We start from the raw sequence: 15,171 nt of genomic DNA, 5'->3' as shown, positions 1-15,171 counted from the left end.
AGACTATCTGTAATCACCATGTATTGTTCTGTGATTTATAAATGCGTAGGCTTCGAGGAGTTCCTGACATTTACCTGAGGAAGGAAGAAGCCTCCGAAAGCTTGTAAATTTCAAATAAAATCGTTGGACTATAACTTGGTGTTGTAAAATTGTTCACAGTTGTCAACCCCAGTCCATCACCGGCATCTCCACTTCATTATTTAAGGTGATCTTAAATTAATGCCTTCCTGCTAGCAACTCATCAACCAGTGGAAATCCTTTTTCCCTCTCTACCGTGTCGAAATAACGTTATTGCCTGTACGTGCAACACAATTCCATCTACATCGATTTCTGATGAATGGCCGTCTGTTTTAGTGATGTTGGCTGAGAGAGGAACGATGGCGGCCAGGGGAGAAATCCCCCACCCACCCCCCCCGCTCCTCTTCGAAATAGCGGCATTGGGATCTTTTACGTCCACTTGAGGGGGCGGACGGGGCCTCAGTTTAACGTCTCGTTTTTGAACGACGGCACCTCCGACAGTGCAGCACTCCCCCCTCCGCGCTGCATTGAAGCATTAGCCTGGATTACGGGGCTCAAGTACACAAGTGGGACTTGAACCCAGGACTTTACGCCGGAGGTGAGAATGTCGCCCGCTGAACTCGGCTGACACTTGACTTAAGCCCTGGAATCTGTTTGCGGGGGGGGCACTTGTGCACAAATGCTTAATGAGTCCACCTGGAATTCTCTGCTATTTTAGCAAAGATGTGGACCCAGTTATTTTTACAACCATCTGAATCGGGTTTTGGGAAAAGGTGTTAAATGTTTCGACGGCAGTATCCCCCCGGTCATATTTCAAGTTCTTGCTTAGTTTGTCTCAAGTTGCCTCAAAACCCTTCAGGGCGACTTAACTCTGCCCACTTCAGTCTCACCCGCATCCCGAGAAGCGATTTTTAAAAAAAAAATATTCTCGCCTCTCTGTGTTTTGTCTGTCTGGAACGTCAAACAGAAACGTGAAACACACAGGATTGTTGGTGACTAATATTTGGATGAATGTGCAAGTCAGCACAAGCAAATAATTTCGGTATCCCTTCAAGCTTTGAACTTCTAACCGTCCTTAACAGCTGTTTGCGCATAATTAATGTCCTTTGACACTTGTGTTTTTTTTTAAAAATCCGCGCAGTTAACCTGATAATTGAAAACCTGCAGCTCGCCCTGGGACTGGATACTAATCGAGATAACCGTCCAAATGAACTGAAACTCCTTTGCCAATACGCTCCCTGTGAAGTTGTGTACATTTACCTGAGGAAGGAGGAAGTCTCCGAAAGCTTGTGAATTTAAAATAAAATTGCTGGACTATAACTTGGTGTTGTAAAATTGTTTACAATTGTCAACCCCAGTCCATCACCGGCATCTCCACATCATGGCTCAGGGGGCTGGTTCGCGGTGCAGTTTTTTTTTCCTTCGAGGCTGCGGCCGTGGCTCGGCGAGCAGCGCTCTCACCTCAGAAGGTTCGAGTCCCGCCGCGGAGACTCGAGCACACGATCCGCCGGAGGCTGACGCTCCCCGGTGCAGGACTGAGGGAGCGCTGCACTGTCGGAGGTGGCGTCTTTCGGATGAGACGTTAAACCGAGGTCTGCCCTCTCGAGGATCCCCTGGCACTATTCGAAGAAGAGCAGGGGGACTTTCCCCCCCCCCCCTCCCCCGCCCCACTCGTGTCCCGGCCAATTTTAATACCTCAACCAGCATCACTGAGAAACAGGTCATTATCTCATTGTGGGATCTCGCTGTGCGCTATTTGGCTGCCACGTTTCCGACATTACAACAGTGACTACGCTTCAAAAATTGACTGTAAAGCCCCTTTGGGACGTCCTGAAAGGCTCTGTCTGAATGCAAGTTCCATCTTTTTGAGAACCCAAAGTTGCGTTTCGCTGTTGAATCTGTAATCCAAATCTTGCAAGAGCTGCATTCTCTAATTGAGGCTGGCAGCAAAGTCAATAATATTGTGGTTCCACCACCAACAATCTTCCAATTAAAAATGTATAATTAAAACTCTCTTTAAAATTTAATTTCCAGCAGATTTTTTTTTAAAGAAACGCCTGCTGCTATTTAAATGTGGTTCAAGGCTTCAACAAAGGCAGTCCTGTCCTCTGGACTGCTTGCAGTATAGTGATGCTCAGAAGACCTGATCCCCATGAAGGCAAGACGAGCTGGGAGAAGATCCACGCCAGAGAGAGAAAAAAAAATAACTCAGATAGGAATGGAGATATTGTCACTTCTTTCTGGGGAACTTTCAGGGTCAAACCTGGAGGCTGCATTTGCAAATTTTTTTTTTAAAAAGGAAGAAACACTCCCATTTACACAGCACTTTTCACCACCTCAGGATATCCCAAGATGCTTTACAGCCAATTAAGTACTTTTTTGAATTGTTGCAACGCAGGGACAACACGCGGCGGCCAATTTGTGCACAGCAAGATCCCGCAAACAGCAGTGTGATGAGAACAGAAGAAACAGGAGCAGGAGTTGGCCAGTCGGCCCCTTCGAGCCTGCTCCGCCATTCAATAAGATCATGGCTGATCTGATCCTAACCTCAAATCGAAATTCATGTCCAATTTCCTGCCCGCTCCCCGTAACCCCTTATTCCCTTTACTTCCAGGAAACTGTCTATTTCTGTTTTAAATTTATTCAATGATGTAGCTTCCTGGGGCAGCAAATTCCGCAGACCTACTACCCTCTGAGTGAAGAAGTTTCTCCTCATCTCAGTTTTGAAAGAGCAGCCCCTTATTCTAAGATTATGCCCCCTAGTTCTAGTTTCACCCACCCTTGGGAACATCCTTACCGCATCCACCCGATCAAGCCCCTTCACAATCTTATATGTTTCAATAAGATCGCCTAAATGATCAGATAATCAGTTTTGTTTTTAGTGATGTTGGCTTGAGGGGTAAATGTTGGCCCAGGACACCGGGGAGAACTCTTCTTTGAAATAGTGGCCTTTGCGACCGTTTACGTCCACCTGAGAGGGCAGACCCCGGTTTAACGTCTCATCCGAAAGACGGCACCTCCGACGGTGCAGCACTCCCTCAGCACTGCACTGGGAGTGTCAACCTAGATTTTGTGCTCAAGTCTCTGGAGTGGGACTCGAACCCACAGTCGCACACTCCAGCACTGCCGCGCACTCACACACGTGCACTTTCCAAGGGGTGAATGAGATGCCCCCGTCACTCAACACAGCTCTTCAGAGAGCAGGAAATTTGACTTTAATGCACGATGATTGCGTTGGATGATGACTGTGTCATGTGATGCCACCACTCATGCAGATAGGGTGCTTGTGAGAAGGGAGAGTGAGAGAGGTTCCCTACGAGATGGATACCAGAGGTCCCTGAGAGAGAAAAAAAGCCAAGGACCATAAGAGATAGGAGCAGGAGTAGGCCATTCGGCCCCTCGAGCCTGCTCCGCCATTCAATGAGATCACGGCTGATCTGTGATCTGACTCCATATACCTGCCTTTGGCCCATATCCCTTAATACCTTTGGTTGCCAAAAAGCTATCTATCTCAGATTTAAATTTAGCAATTGAGCGAGCATCAATTGCCGTTTGCGGAAGAGAGTTCCAAACTTCTACCACCCTTTGTGTGTAGAAATGTTTTCTAATCTCGCTCCTGAAAGGTCTGGCTCTAATTTTTAGACTGTGCCCCCTACTCCTAGAATCCCCAACCAGCGGAAATAGTTTCTCTCTATCCACCCTATCCGTTCCCCTTAATATCTTATAAACTTCAATCAGATCACCCCTTAACCTTCGAAACTCCGGAGAATACAACCCCAATTTGTGTAATCTCAGGAGGTCCCAAAGCGTTTTACAGCCAATGAAAAGTACCTTTGAAGTGTAGCCACTGTTGTAATGTAGGAAACGCGGCGGCCAATTTGCGCACAGCAAGATCCAATGACCAAAAAGTGATGTTGGATATTGGCCCCGTGGAGAACTCCCCTGCTCATCTTTAAATAGTGGCCATGGGGTCCTTTACGTCGATCTGAGAGGGCAGATAGGGCCTCGGTTACCATCTCACCTGAAAGACGGTGCAGCGCTCCCTCAGTTTAGATTATGTGCTCGAGCCTCTGGAGTGGGACTTGAACCTACGAACTTCCGACTCATAAGAACATAAGAAATAGGAGCAGGAGTCGGCCAATCGGCCCCTCGAGCCTGCTCCGCCATTCAATAAGATCATGGCTGATCTGATCCTAACCTCAAATCTAAATTCATGTCCAATTTCCTGCCCGCTCCCCGTAACCCCTAATTCCCTTTACTTCCAGGAAACTGTCTGTTTCTGTTTTAAATTTATTTAATGATGGAGCTTCCTGGGGCAGCAAATTCCACAGACCTACTACCCTCTGAGTGAAGAAGTTTCTCCTCATCTCAGTTTTGAAAGAGCAGCCCCTTATTCTAAGATTATGCCCCCTCGTTCTAGTTTCACCCACCCCTTGGGAACATCCTTACCGCATCCACCCGATCAAGCCCCTTCACAATCTTATACGTTTCAATAAGATCGCCTCTCATTCTTCTGAACTCCAATGAGTAGAGTCCCAATCTACTCAACCTCTCCTCATATGTCCGCCCCCTCATCCCCGGGATTAACCGAGTGAACCCTTCTTTGTACTGCCTCGAGAGCAAGTATGTCTTTTCTTCAGTGTGGACACCAAAACTGTATGCAGTATTCCAGGTGCGGTCCCACCAATACCTTATATAACTGCAGAGGTGAGAGTGCGACCCGCTGAGCCACAGCTGCGGAATTAGCTTTTCCACTGGAGCTGTGGGATCAGGTAGATTTGTGCCTGCTTGGGAACTGGGTTGACGGTCCACGGACTCATTTCACCTAGGACGACCTCCCTGGGAGCATGCAAGCACATGAGGATCTGATCCCACCTCCCTGTCCCTTTTAAGGCCCCAGTTGCAGAACCAAGGTGGGTAGACGGAGTTAAGGTACAGATCCGCCGTGATCTAATTGAATGGCGGAACAGGCTCGAGGGGCCGAATGGCCTTCTATGTTCCAATCTGGTTGTATGGAATTGCATTGAATTTACAGCACAGAAACAGGCCGTTCAGCCCAACTGGCCCGTGCTGGTCTTTATGCTCCACACGAGCCTCCTCCCTCCCTACCTCATCTCACCCTGTCAGCATATCCTTCTATTCCTTTCTCCCTCATGTGTTTATCCGGCTTCCCCTTAAAATAAAAATAAATTTAAAACAGAAATCGACAGTTTCCTGGAAATAAAGGGAATTAGGGGTTACGGGGAGCGGGCAGGAAATTGGACATGAATTTAGATTTGAGGTTAGGATCAGATCAGCACATGATCTTATTGAATGGCGGAGCAGGCTCGAGGGGCCGATTGGCCTACTCCTGCTCCTATTTCTTATGTTCTTAAATGCGTCTCTGCTATTCGCCTCAACCACTCCTTGTGGGAGCGAGTTCCACATTCTCACCGCTCTCTTGAGTAAAGAAGTTTCTCCTGGATTTATTAGTGATTATCTTATATTTATGACCCTTAGTTTTTGGACTCTCCCACAAGTAGAGACACGCACTCTGAATTGCTTCAAGTAAAAAAAAACAAAATATCTGAACTCGGTCGAGAGTTTAATCGCTGTTTGGGGAACTTTGCATGTTCGAAGGTGCTTGTAAATTTTCCAGGGTCGTTTTTTTTTAATAAGGATTGGACTGAAGCCATACACGTCAACCGTTGACAAGCAGGAAACGCTGACAACGCAAACAGCCCTGAACACAGGCCAGTGACGTGGGGGCACAGGCCTGTCGTAAATCCAAGCTGCAGGTACAACTGCGCTCCTCCAGTTCCGGCCTCTTGCGCGTGTCCCATCCCCCCCCCCGATTTCCTTCGCTCCGCCATTGGCGGCCGTGCCTTCGGCTGCCCGGGGGCCCTGAGCTCTGGAATTCCCTCTCTCCCTCCTCTCCTCCTTTAAGAAGCTCCTTAAAACCTACCTGTCCTTATATCTCCCTACGTGGCTCGGTGTCATAGCTTGTCTGACTGCAGCTCCTGTGAAGCGCATTGGGGGACGTTTTAGCATGTCAGGCACTCAATTATACCAGCGCGACGCATCCCTTTGAACAGTACGCTGTGTAGGAGGTGGATCGTCCCTGGCTTGCTGAGATTTTAATTTATGCATGGAATGTAAACCATTACTTCCACAGGGGAAGAAAATAAATGGATGAAAAAAAATTCATTTGGATTGTTGGTGGAGCTGTTGCATCCTGTTCAACCCTTTATCAAAAAGTAATTTTTATATAGTTTACCAGTTATCGTCGCACGTTTTCATGGTTGATGTTACGAAATGAATGCCATCTACTGGGTCACAGTGGAAGCGTTAATTGTGTAAAGGAAGGGAAAAGGATTTCCTTTTATTTATATATTTTTTTACAGGAATCAGTGGGGTCGCACTCTTCCCGTCTCGAGTCAGAAGGCCGCGGGGTTCGAGTCCCACTCCAGAGACTTGAGCGCACACAATCCCAGTGCCAGTACTGAGGGAGTGCTGCACTGTCGGAGGGTGCCGTCTCTTGGGTGAGGGTGTTAAACCGAGGCCACGCCTGCCCTCTCGCTTCAACGCCATTGGACGTAAAAAAAAAAATCGCGTGGCGCCATTTAGAAGTGTCGGGGAGTTCTCCTGGGGCCAGTATTTATCCGTCAGACATCACTAACACAGATTATCTGCCCGTTATCACATTGCTGTTTGTGGGAGCTTGCTGTGCGCAAATTGGCTGCTGCGTTTCCTACATTACGACAGTGACTGCACTTCAAAAGTACTTCATTGGCTGTAAAACGCTTTGGGACGGCCTGAGGTCGGGAAAGGCGCTAAATAAATGCAAACCTTTTTCTTTCTTTCCATCCGCACCAAGTCAGTCGGAAATGTCTGAAAGCACTTCAGATGCAGTGAGTTACATTGGAGCGTCACACAGGTAAACACAGCTGTCATTTTGCACGCAGCAAGGTCTCACAAACAGCGATGAGATGAATGACCAGAGGGTCGTGAGTCTGTGGAACTCCCTTCCCCGGAGAGCGGTGGAGGCAGGGTCATCACATTTTTTTTTTATTATTCGTTCGCGGGACGTGGGCGTCGCTGGCGAGGCCGGCATTTATTGCCCGTCCCTAATTGCCCCCTTGAGAAGGTGGTGGTGAGCCGCCTTCTTGAACCGCTGCAGTCCGTGTGGTGAAGGTTCTCCCACAGTGCTGTTAGGAAGGGAGTTCCAGGATTTCGACCCAGCGACGATGAAGGAACGGCGATATATTTCCAAGTCGGGATGGTGTGTGACTTGGAGGGGAACGTGCAGGTGGTGTTGTTCCCATGTGCCTGCTGCCCTTGTCCTTCTAGGTGGTAGAGGTCGCGGGTTTGGGAGGTGCTGTCGAAGAAGCCTTGGCGAGTTGCTGCAGTGCATCCTGTGGATGGTACACACTGCAGCCACAGTGCGCCGGTGGTGAAGGGAGCGAATGTTTAGGGTGGTGGATGGGGTGCCAATCAAGCGGGCTGCTTTGTCCTGGATGGTGTTGAATATTTTTAAGGCTGAGTTAGATAGATTCCTGATTAACAAGGGAGCCAAAGGTTATAGTAGGTCGGCGGGAAAGTAGGGTTGAGGTCACCATCAGATCAGCCATGATCTTAGCAAATGGCAGAGCAGGCTCGAGGGGCCGAATGGCCGACTCCTGCTCTTAATTCGTGTGTTCGACCAGTCGCTCTGCTTTTGGTGGAGTTGGCTTGTGGGGGGAATATTGGTCTTGGTGCCAGAAATGTTCCCAGTGCCGTAAATCCTTAACAAATACCCAAGCCCCTCCCAGAAAGGGCCTTGCCTCAATGTCTCATCCCAAAGGTGACACCTCTTGACTGCGCCCCCCTCGGCCCGAAGTGTCAGCCCGGCTCATGAGCTCAAATCCCGAAGTGGGGCTCAAACCCACAACTTTGTGACTCAGAAGCAAAGACGCTTCCGACTGAGCCAAGCTCGGCACTAGAAGAGTTTTTACATGAACTCAAACAAGAGGACTGTGTCTGAGTGATACCTCCTGCCGTTTTGCAGCACATCCCGTCTCGCAGCTGGGACAGGTGTTTCTGGAATCGGAGCGTTCCCTCTTCAATTTGTTTTCTTCTGTTCCGAAACAAGTAAATTATTAGAGAAAGTTAAGACCAGTAGTCGGCGGGTCGGGGGGGGTAAATGGAGCCACTTTGAATTCCGATTAAATCTTCGAGCTTTGAAGAAGTGGTAACACTTTAACTGTGTTATGTTCTTTGAACTGCTAGCGGTCGAGCACTTAAAGACCGTGCGGGTGCCTCCCGGCTATTGTCAGTCAACTCGACGGCAGTACAGCGCTCTCTGCCTGAGGGTCGAACACAGAGCGGCCCACGTAGTCCCCCTCCCCTCCTCTCCGCCTCACATTCGCAGGCTCAACCACGTTGCAATCGCCAAACAGAGGTACTGGGTTCAACCCACCCCGCCCCCCCTCCCCCCCCCAAACCCCTCCGCAAGGAGGAAAAATCAGAACATCCCAAGCAGCCCTCCGGAGGGAAGTGTCAGGGGAGGGCCTGGATGTTGGACTCGAGCCTGCCCTCAACTGGGGAAGGTACATGATGCAGAGACTAATGGTCGGAGGGGAGAGATCGTCCAATCTGAACACCATTGTTGGCCTGCAGGATGGGCTACGTTCACTTGCGCAGATCTGATTCCATGTGAATTCCACCGGCTCCCTGTCCGGCAACGCCTCGATTTTAAAATTCTCATCCTTGTTTTCAAATCCCTCCACGGCCTCACCCCCCCTCCCTATCTCTGTCACCTCCTCCAGCCCCTGCAACCCTCCGAGATCTCTGCGCTCCTCCAATTCTTGCCTCTTGCGCAGGCCCCCATTTTAATCGTTCCGCCATTGGCGGGCGTGCCTTCAGCTGCCTGAACCCCAGGCTCTGGGATTCCCTCCCTAAACCTCTCCGTCTCTCTCTCTCTCTCTCTCTCCTCCTTTAAGAAGCTCCTTAAAACCGACCTACCTGTCCTAATGTCTCCTTATCTGGCTCGGTGTCAAGTTCAGTTTGACCGCGCTCCTGTGAAGCGCCTTGGGACATTTTACTACAGCGGCTGCAGTGTGTACCATCCACAGCGACTCGCCAAGGCTTCTTCGACAGCGCCTCCCAAACCCGCGACCTCTACCACCTAGAAGGACAAGGGCAGCAGGCACGTTGGAGAACAACACCACCTGCACGTTCCCCTCCCAAGTCGCACACCGTCCCGACTTGGAAATATATCGGCCGTTCCTTCATCGTCGCTGGGTCGAAATCCTGGAACTCCCTTCCTAACAGCACTGTGGGAGAACCGTCACCACACGGACTGCAGCGGTTCAAGAAGGCGGCTCACCACCACCTTCTCAAGGGCAATTAGGGATGGGCAATAAATGCCGGCCTCGCCAGCGACGCCCACATCCCATGAACGAATAAAAAAGACAGACTACGCTAAAGGCTCTATATAAATGCAATTTGTTGTTGTTGCGTTTAGTTATTTTACATTGGTAAACGGATACATTTTCTGCGACCTAAATTTGGCGAACGGTGTCTCGCAGATCCGGCCCCAATCCCGCGGCGTCTCGGTTTTCCTGGACCTGAAACCCGAGCTCCACCCCGATAGATTCTGAAGTTCCATTTTCTGATTGAAGCTTCAGTTGCACTCTCGAAACCTCCCCATCTGCGACCGCAGCAACGAGGGGGAGGGGGGCGGGGGGGGGCGGGGGGGGGGGGGAGACGAGGAGGCGTTTATTTCGGCGGCGAGTTGTCACGATCCGGAACGCGCTGGCCTGAAAGGGCGGCGGAAGCGGCTTCAACGGCAGCTTTCCAAAGGGGATCGGATAAATACTTGAAAAGGAAAAATCTGCGGGACTGATGGGATAGCTCTTTCAAAGAGCCAGCACAGGCACGATGGGCCGAACGTGCTGACGTCGCAAAGTGGCTGCACCAAACCTGGAAGAGGGAGTCGCACTCCACTTCGCTCTGGGATCAAGCCAGGCTGTGACTCTGGATTTATTGCAGCCCTCGTCCCTGAGCGCTTTGAGGATGTCCTGAGGTCATGAAAGGCACTATGTAAATCCAAGTTTTTTTTTTCTCCTTTGCTGCAGTTCCGATGCTTACGTTGCTGAAACCTCGGCTCTGAGTAACTCAGCAACATGGAAAATAGGAGCGAGAGTAGGCCATTCGGCCCCTCGGGCCCGCTCCGCCGTTCAAAATGATCACGGCTGATCGTCTAACTCAGTACCCTGTTCCCGCTCTTTCCCCGTATCCCTTGATCCCTTCAGCATTAAGAAATATATCTATCTCCTTCTTGAATACATCTAATGACTTGGCCTCCACTGCCTTCTGTGGTAGAGAATTCCACAGGTTCACCACCCTCTGAGTGAAGAAATTTCTCCTCATCTCGGTTCTAAATGGCATACCCCGTATCCTGAGACTGTGACCCCTGGTTCTGGACTCCCCAGCCATCGGGAACATCCTCCCTGCATCTAGTCTGTCTAGTCCTGTTGGAATTTGATATGTTTCGATGAGATCACCTCTCATTCTTCTAAACTCTTGTGAATATAGGCTTAGTCGATCCAATCTCTCCTCATACGTCAGTCCTGCCATCCCAGGAATCAGTCTGGTAAACCTTCGTTGCACTCCTTCCATGGCAAGGACATCCTTCCTCAGATAAGGAGACCAAAACTGCACACAATACTCCAGATGTGGTCTCACCAAGGCCCTGTATAACTGCAGTAAGACATCCCTGTTCCTGTACTCAAATCCTCTTGCAATGAAGGCCAACAGACCATTCGCCTTCCTAACTGCTTGCTGCACCTGAATGCTCGCTTTCAGCGACTGGTGTACAAGGACACCCAGGTCTCGTTGCACCTCCCCTTTTCCCAATCTATCACCATTCAGGGAATAATCTGCCTTTCTGTTTTTACAGCCAAAGTGGATAACCTCACATTTATCCACGTTATACTGCATCTGCCATGTTCTTGCCCCCTCACCCAACTTGTCTCAATCACATTGGAACTTACTATGTAAACTTGTATCTGTGTTCGCTTCTTAGGGTAATGCATCAAGTTAAATCTGATCAACGCATTTCTTTTTAGTGAAAATATTTGAAATGTGTTTTTTTTCCCGCAAATCTTTGCCTGTATTATTCCCGCCGATCAATAAACTTGGGTCCAATTAAATATGTTCGCCAAAGTTTACATAGACGCATTTAAGGGAGAGCTGGATAAGTACATGAAGGAGAAAGGAATAGAAGGATATGCTGATCGGATGAGACGAAGTAGGGAGGGCAGAGCATAAACACCGGCATGGACCTGTTGGGCCGAATGGCCTGTTTCTGTGCTGTAAATACAATGTACTACTATGTATGATCAGGTAACTGTTCTCTGCTGGAATGCGCCACTCGTTTCTTTTTTCTGCCCCAGATGAAATTTCCTTGCCTCCTTCAATTCCTCGTTCCCCAGCCCTTTCCCCATGAAGAGTATATGTAACGGACGAAACTTTCTGCAGAAAGTCAAATGTGGAATTTTCAAAAAAAAAAATCTTGCCAAGATTTGTGACTGTAATAACTTGGTAGTTTACCCAGCTGCTCTCTCAATCCTGTTTTGCGTTGGTTTGTAATCATCGCGTTTTGGCAGCTCACTAATCTGTGCGCTTATTCCTGTTTTTTTTTGCAGGTCGTAATGAATTGATAGCCAGGTACATCAAGTTAAGGACAGGGAAGACACGAACCAGGAAGCAGGTAAAATAGATCGGTGGGAGTATGTGCATGTTGGAGACTATTATTGGCTCGGTGTCTCTTGAATTGGCTGCGTTTGGCTGCCTTGTACTGCAGCTCCAGTGAGCTGTCGCGTACCACTGTTTGGTTCGAATTTTTTTTTTTTGTAATTTGCTGTCATCACTGCAGTCACATTCACAAAACAAAAGTTAATTTCCATCTCCCTTGGATATTCCGTCAGTTGTTCATTAATTAAGTAGCTGCAGGGATTAGCAACTTTTATTTTTTAATGAACACCAGACCAGTTAAATGTGGTTTTTTTTAATACATGTTTAGGAACATAGGAACAGGAGTAGGCCATTCAGCCCCTCGTGCCTGCTCCGCCATTTGATAAGATCATGGGCTGATCTGTGATCTCACTCCATATACCTGCCTTTGGCCCATATCCCTTAATACCTTTGGTTGCCGAAAAGCTATCTATCTCAGATTTAAATTTAGCAATTGAACTGGTATCAATTGCCGTTTGCGGAAGAGAGTTCCAAACTTCTACCACCCTTTGTGTGTAGAAATGTTTTCTAATCTCACTCCTGAAAGGTCTAATTTTTAGACTGTGCCCCCTACTCCTAGAATCCCCAAGTATATATCCCAAGTATGAATCTAGCTGTCATTATTTAGATCGCGTCACTTTAGGGCAACAGAAAGTAATGAGGAAAACGGTTCGGGCGAAGGACTGAATTTTTTTCGTGTTGCGTTATTTTATTGAACTTTTTTTTTTGGGGTAGGGCCACACGAGATGTAACCTCTGAATATTCCACATTAACGGGTTCCTTTTCAAATCGGGAGCGTCTCCATTCAAGCGAAGGATAATGCCGATTTTAACTTGACAGGGAAGGGTAGAGAACTCACAGAGCCATGGTTTGATGTGGGAGCATCAGACGGCCAGTTCTGTGCGTGTGTGTGTCTCTCTCTCTCTCTCCCTCTCTCCTCCCACACCCCGCCCACCCCCTTCATTTTAAAAAAAATCTCTGGGAGATATTGTCACAGTAAAATGACAAGCTTGCTCATTGAATAAAACATTCTCTCGCTATGTCATTGTAAAGAGAAAGTTTACTTAAGAAAAGACATACTTGCTCTCGAGGCAGTACAAAGAAGGTTCACTCGGTTAATCCCGGGGATGAGGGGGTGGACATATGAGGAGAGGTTGAGTGGATTGGGACTCTACTCATTGGAGTTCAGAAGAATGAGAGGCGATCTTATTGAAACATATAAGATTGTGAAGGGGCTTGATCGGGTGGATGCGGTAAGGATGTTCCCAAGGATGGGTGAAACTAGAACTAGGGGGCATAATCTCAGAATAAGGGGCTGCTCTTTCAAAACTGAGATGAGGAGAAACTTCTTCACTCAGAGGGTAGTAGGTCTGTGGAATTTGCTGCCCCAGGAAGCTACATCATTAAATAAATTTAAAACAGAAATAGACAGTTTCCTAGAAGTAAAGGGAATTAGGGGTTACGGGGAGCGGGCAGGAAATTGGACATGAATTTAGATTTGAGGTTAGGATCAGATCAGCCATGATCTTATTGAATGGCGGAGCAGGCTCGAGGGGCCGATTGGCCTACTCCTGCTCCTATTTCTTATGTTCTTATATGTAAGTTTAAGTATTTTTTTAATGCCAGGGAAACGCCTCTGAGCAAAGGACTGAAATTAAATTAGGAACATAGGAACAGGAGTAGGCCATTCAGCCCCTCGTGCCTGCTCCGCCATTTGATAAGATCATGGCTGATCTGTGATCTAACTCCATATACCTGCCTTTGGCCCATATCCCTTAATACCTTTGGTTGCCAAAAAGCTATCTATCTCAGATTTAAATTTAGCAATTGAGCTAGTATCAATTGCCGTTTGCGGAAGAGAGTTCCAAACTTCTACCACCCTTTGTGTGTAGAAATGTTTTCTAATCTCGCTCCTGAAAGGTCTGGCTCTAATTTTTAGACTGTGCCCCCCACTCCTAGAATCCCCAACCAGCGGAAATAGTTTCTCTCTATCCACCCTATCTGTTCCCCTTAATATCTTATAATTTCCCCTTAATATCTTATAATTGAAAGGATGCTTTCAGTTTTAATGCTGTTACATCAGTTCCAGGCGCTGTTGCTAGACATTTGGCCCATCTCAACCATCCTAGAGTATAGTGTTTAATTGTTCCTTAAATGATTCCAGGGTTCCCATCTCCACTGCCCCATCCAAGTACTGAAATCTCGATTCCAGTGCAAAATTAACTTGAAACTTTAAATTAACAGTTCAAGACTGAGACCGGTAGATTTTTGTTGGGTAAGGGTGTCGAGGGATGCGGGTAAATGGAGTTGAGATACAGATCAGCCCTGATCTAATTCAATGACGGAACAGGCTCGAGGGGCTGAATGGCCTCCTCCTGTTCCTGTGTAAACCCAGTGTTTAAAATCACTTTGCTCCTTTATGGCCGTCAACTCTTTTGGAAAGTTTGGCACAGGTGACCTGATTTTAAAACGAGTTTTAGGCTATGTTACAGATTGCATGTTTTAGATTCATTGGACTGATAGCCCCGTGTCTTGAAAAGCAAGCAGGAAATCGTGCTTAAGGAGTTATTCACAACTTGTGACGTTGTATTTGGCGCGGTTGCCATATCCGCAATCAGTATTTATTCACTCTTATTGATCAATCCCCCACACTAACAGTTCAGTTCTTCATTAGTTAATAAACCCCATTATGTCAGCACACCCCCCCTCCATCTCCCCCATCAGTGACATTGAGCATTGGTGACGATGAATTTCCCTGCCATTGGTTAGTACGTTTGAACATGGATGTGTCGTCGTCCAGCCCTGCAGTAAAAATTTTTTTAAAAATCCTTTGCTGCAAATCTTTTTTCTTTGAGTTTCTATTTAAGACCGAGTACTTGGATTCGAGTTATATTTTAACAACTGTCCCACGTTACAAAGCCTTGCATCAATTAATTGGATTGAGAACGGCTTCTTCGTTTCAATTGCTCATTTGCAGGTTAAGACGGGGTGCAGTTTGAGAAGTCGCATGTCTTTTTTAAAAAAAAATATTATTTATTTATTTATTTGGACAACTTGAAGCCTTGCCGAAAGCTGACGGTAGATTTTACTGACTCGTATGTTCTCATTGAAATCTAGTCTGCTGACAGCTGTGGTTTTTTTCTTTTCTGCATGCTCGCTCTCTGTGCGTTCGCTCTCGGATGGCTTATATTCCAATCCGATTAATTGATGACAATAGTATTCGTGCAGCGGTACGGTTAACCCCCGCCGCCTGCCCGCCCGCCCGCCCGCCCGCCCGCCCCCCCCCCGATTTTCATATTTTCAAAAAATAAATGCACACATATTATAATCCCGGCCACGGTTCTCCCTGCAAGAATGTTTCTGCAGTGATGACGCTCAATTTGTGTTACTGGTGCA

At 47.7% G+C, this 15,171-nt stretch overlaps 1 protein-coding gene across 4 annotated transcripts in view; it reads left to right on the top strand.

Moving 5' to 3' along the window:
* The window catches only part of LOC137328085 (transcriptional enhancer factor TEF-1), a 270,061-nt gene that overhangs the window by 187,452 nt on the left and 67,438 nt on the right, over positions 1-15,171 (top strand). For all 4 annotated transcript variants that reach the window (XM_067994247.1, XM_067994245.1, XM_067994246.1 and 1 more), the window contains exon 4: positions 11,688-11,752. In XM_067994247.1, coding sequence (XP_067850348.1) covers positions 11,688-11,752 — 65 coding nt within the window. The remainder of the gene's footprint in view (positions 1-11,687; positions 11,753-15,171) is intronic.

Source organism: Heptranchias perlo, chromosome 12, assembly GCF_035084215.1.
Source record: "Heptranchias perlo isolate sHepPer1 chromosome 12, sHepPer1.hap1, whole genome shotgun sequence".
NCBI classification, from domain to species: Eukaryota; Metazoa; Chordata; class Chondrichthyes; order Hexanchiformes; family Hexanchidae; genus Heptranchias; species Heptranchias perlo.
This window is presented reverse-complemented; position numbering and strand designations above follow the sequence as displayed.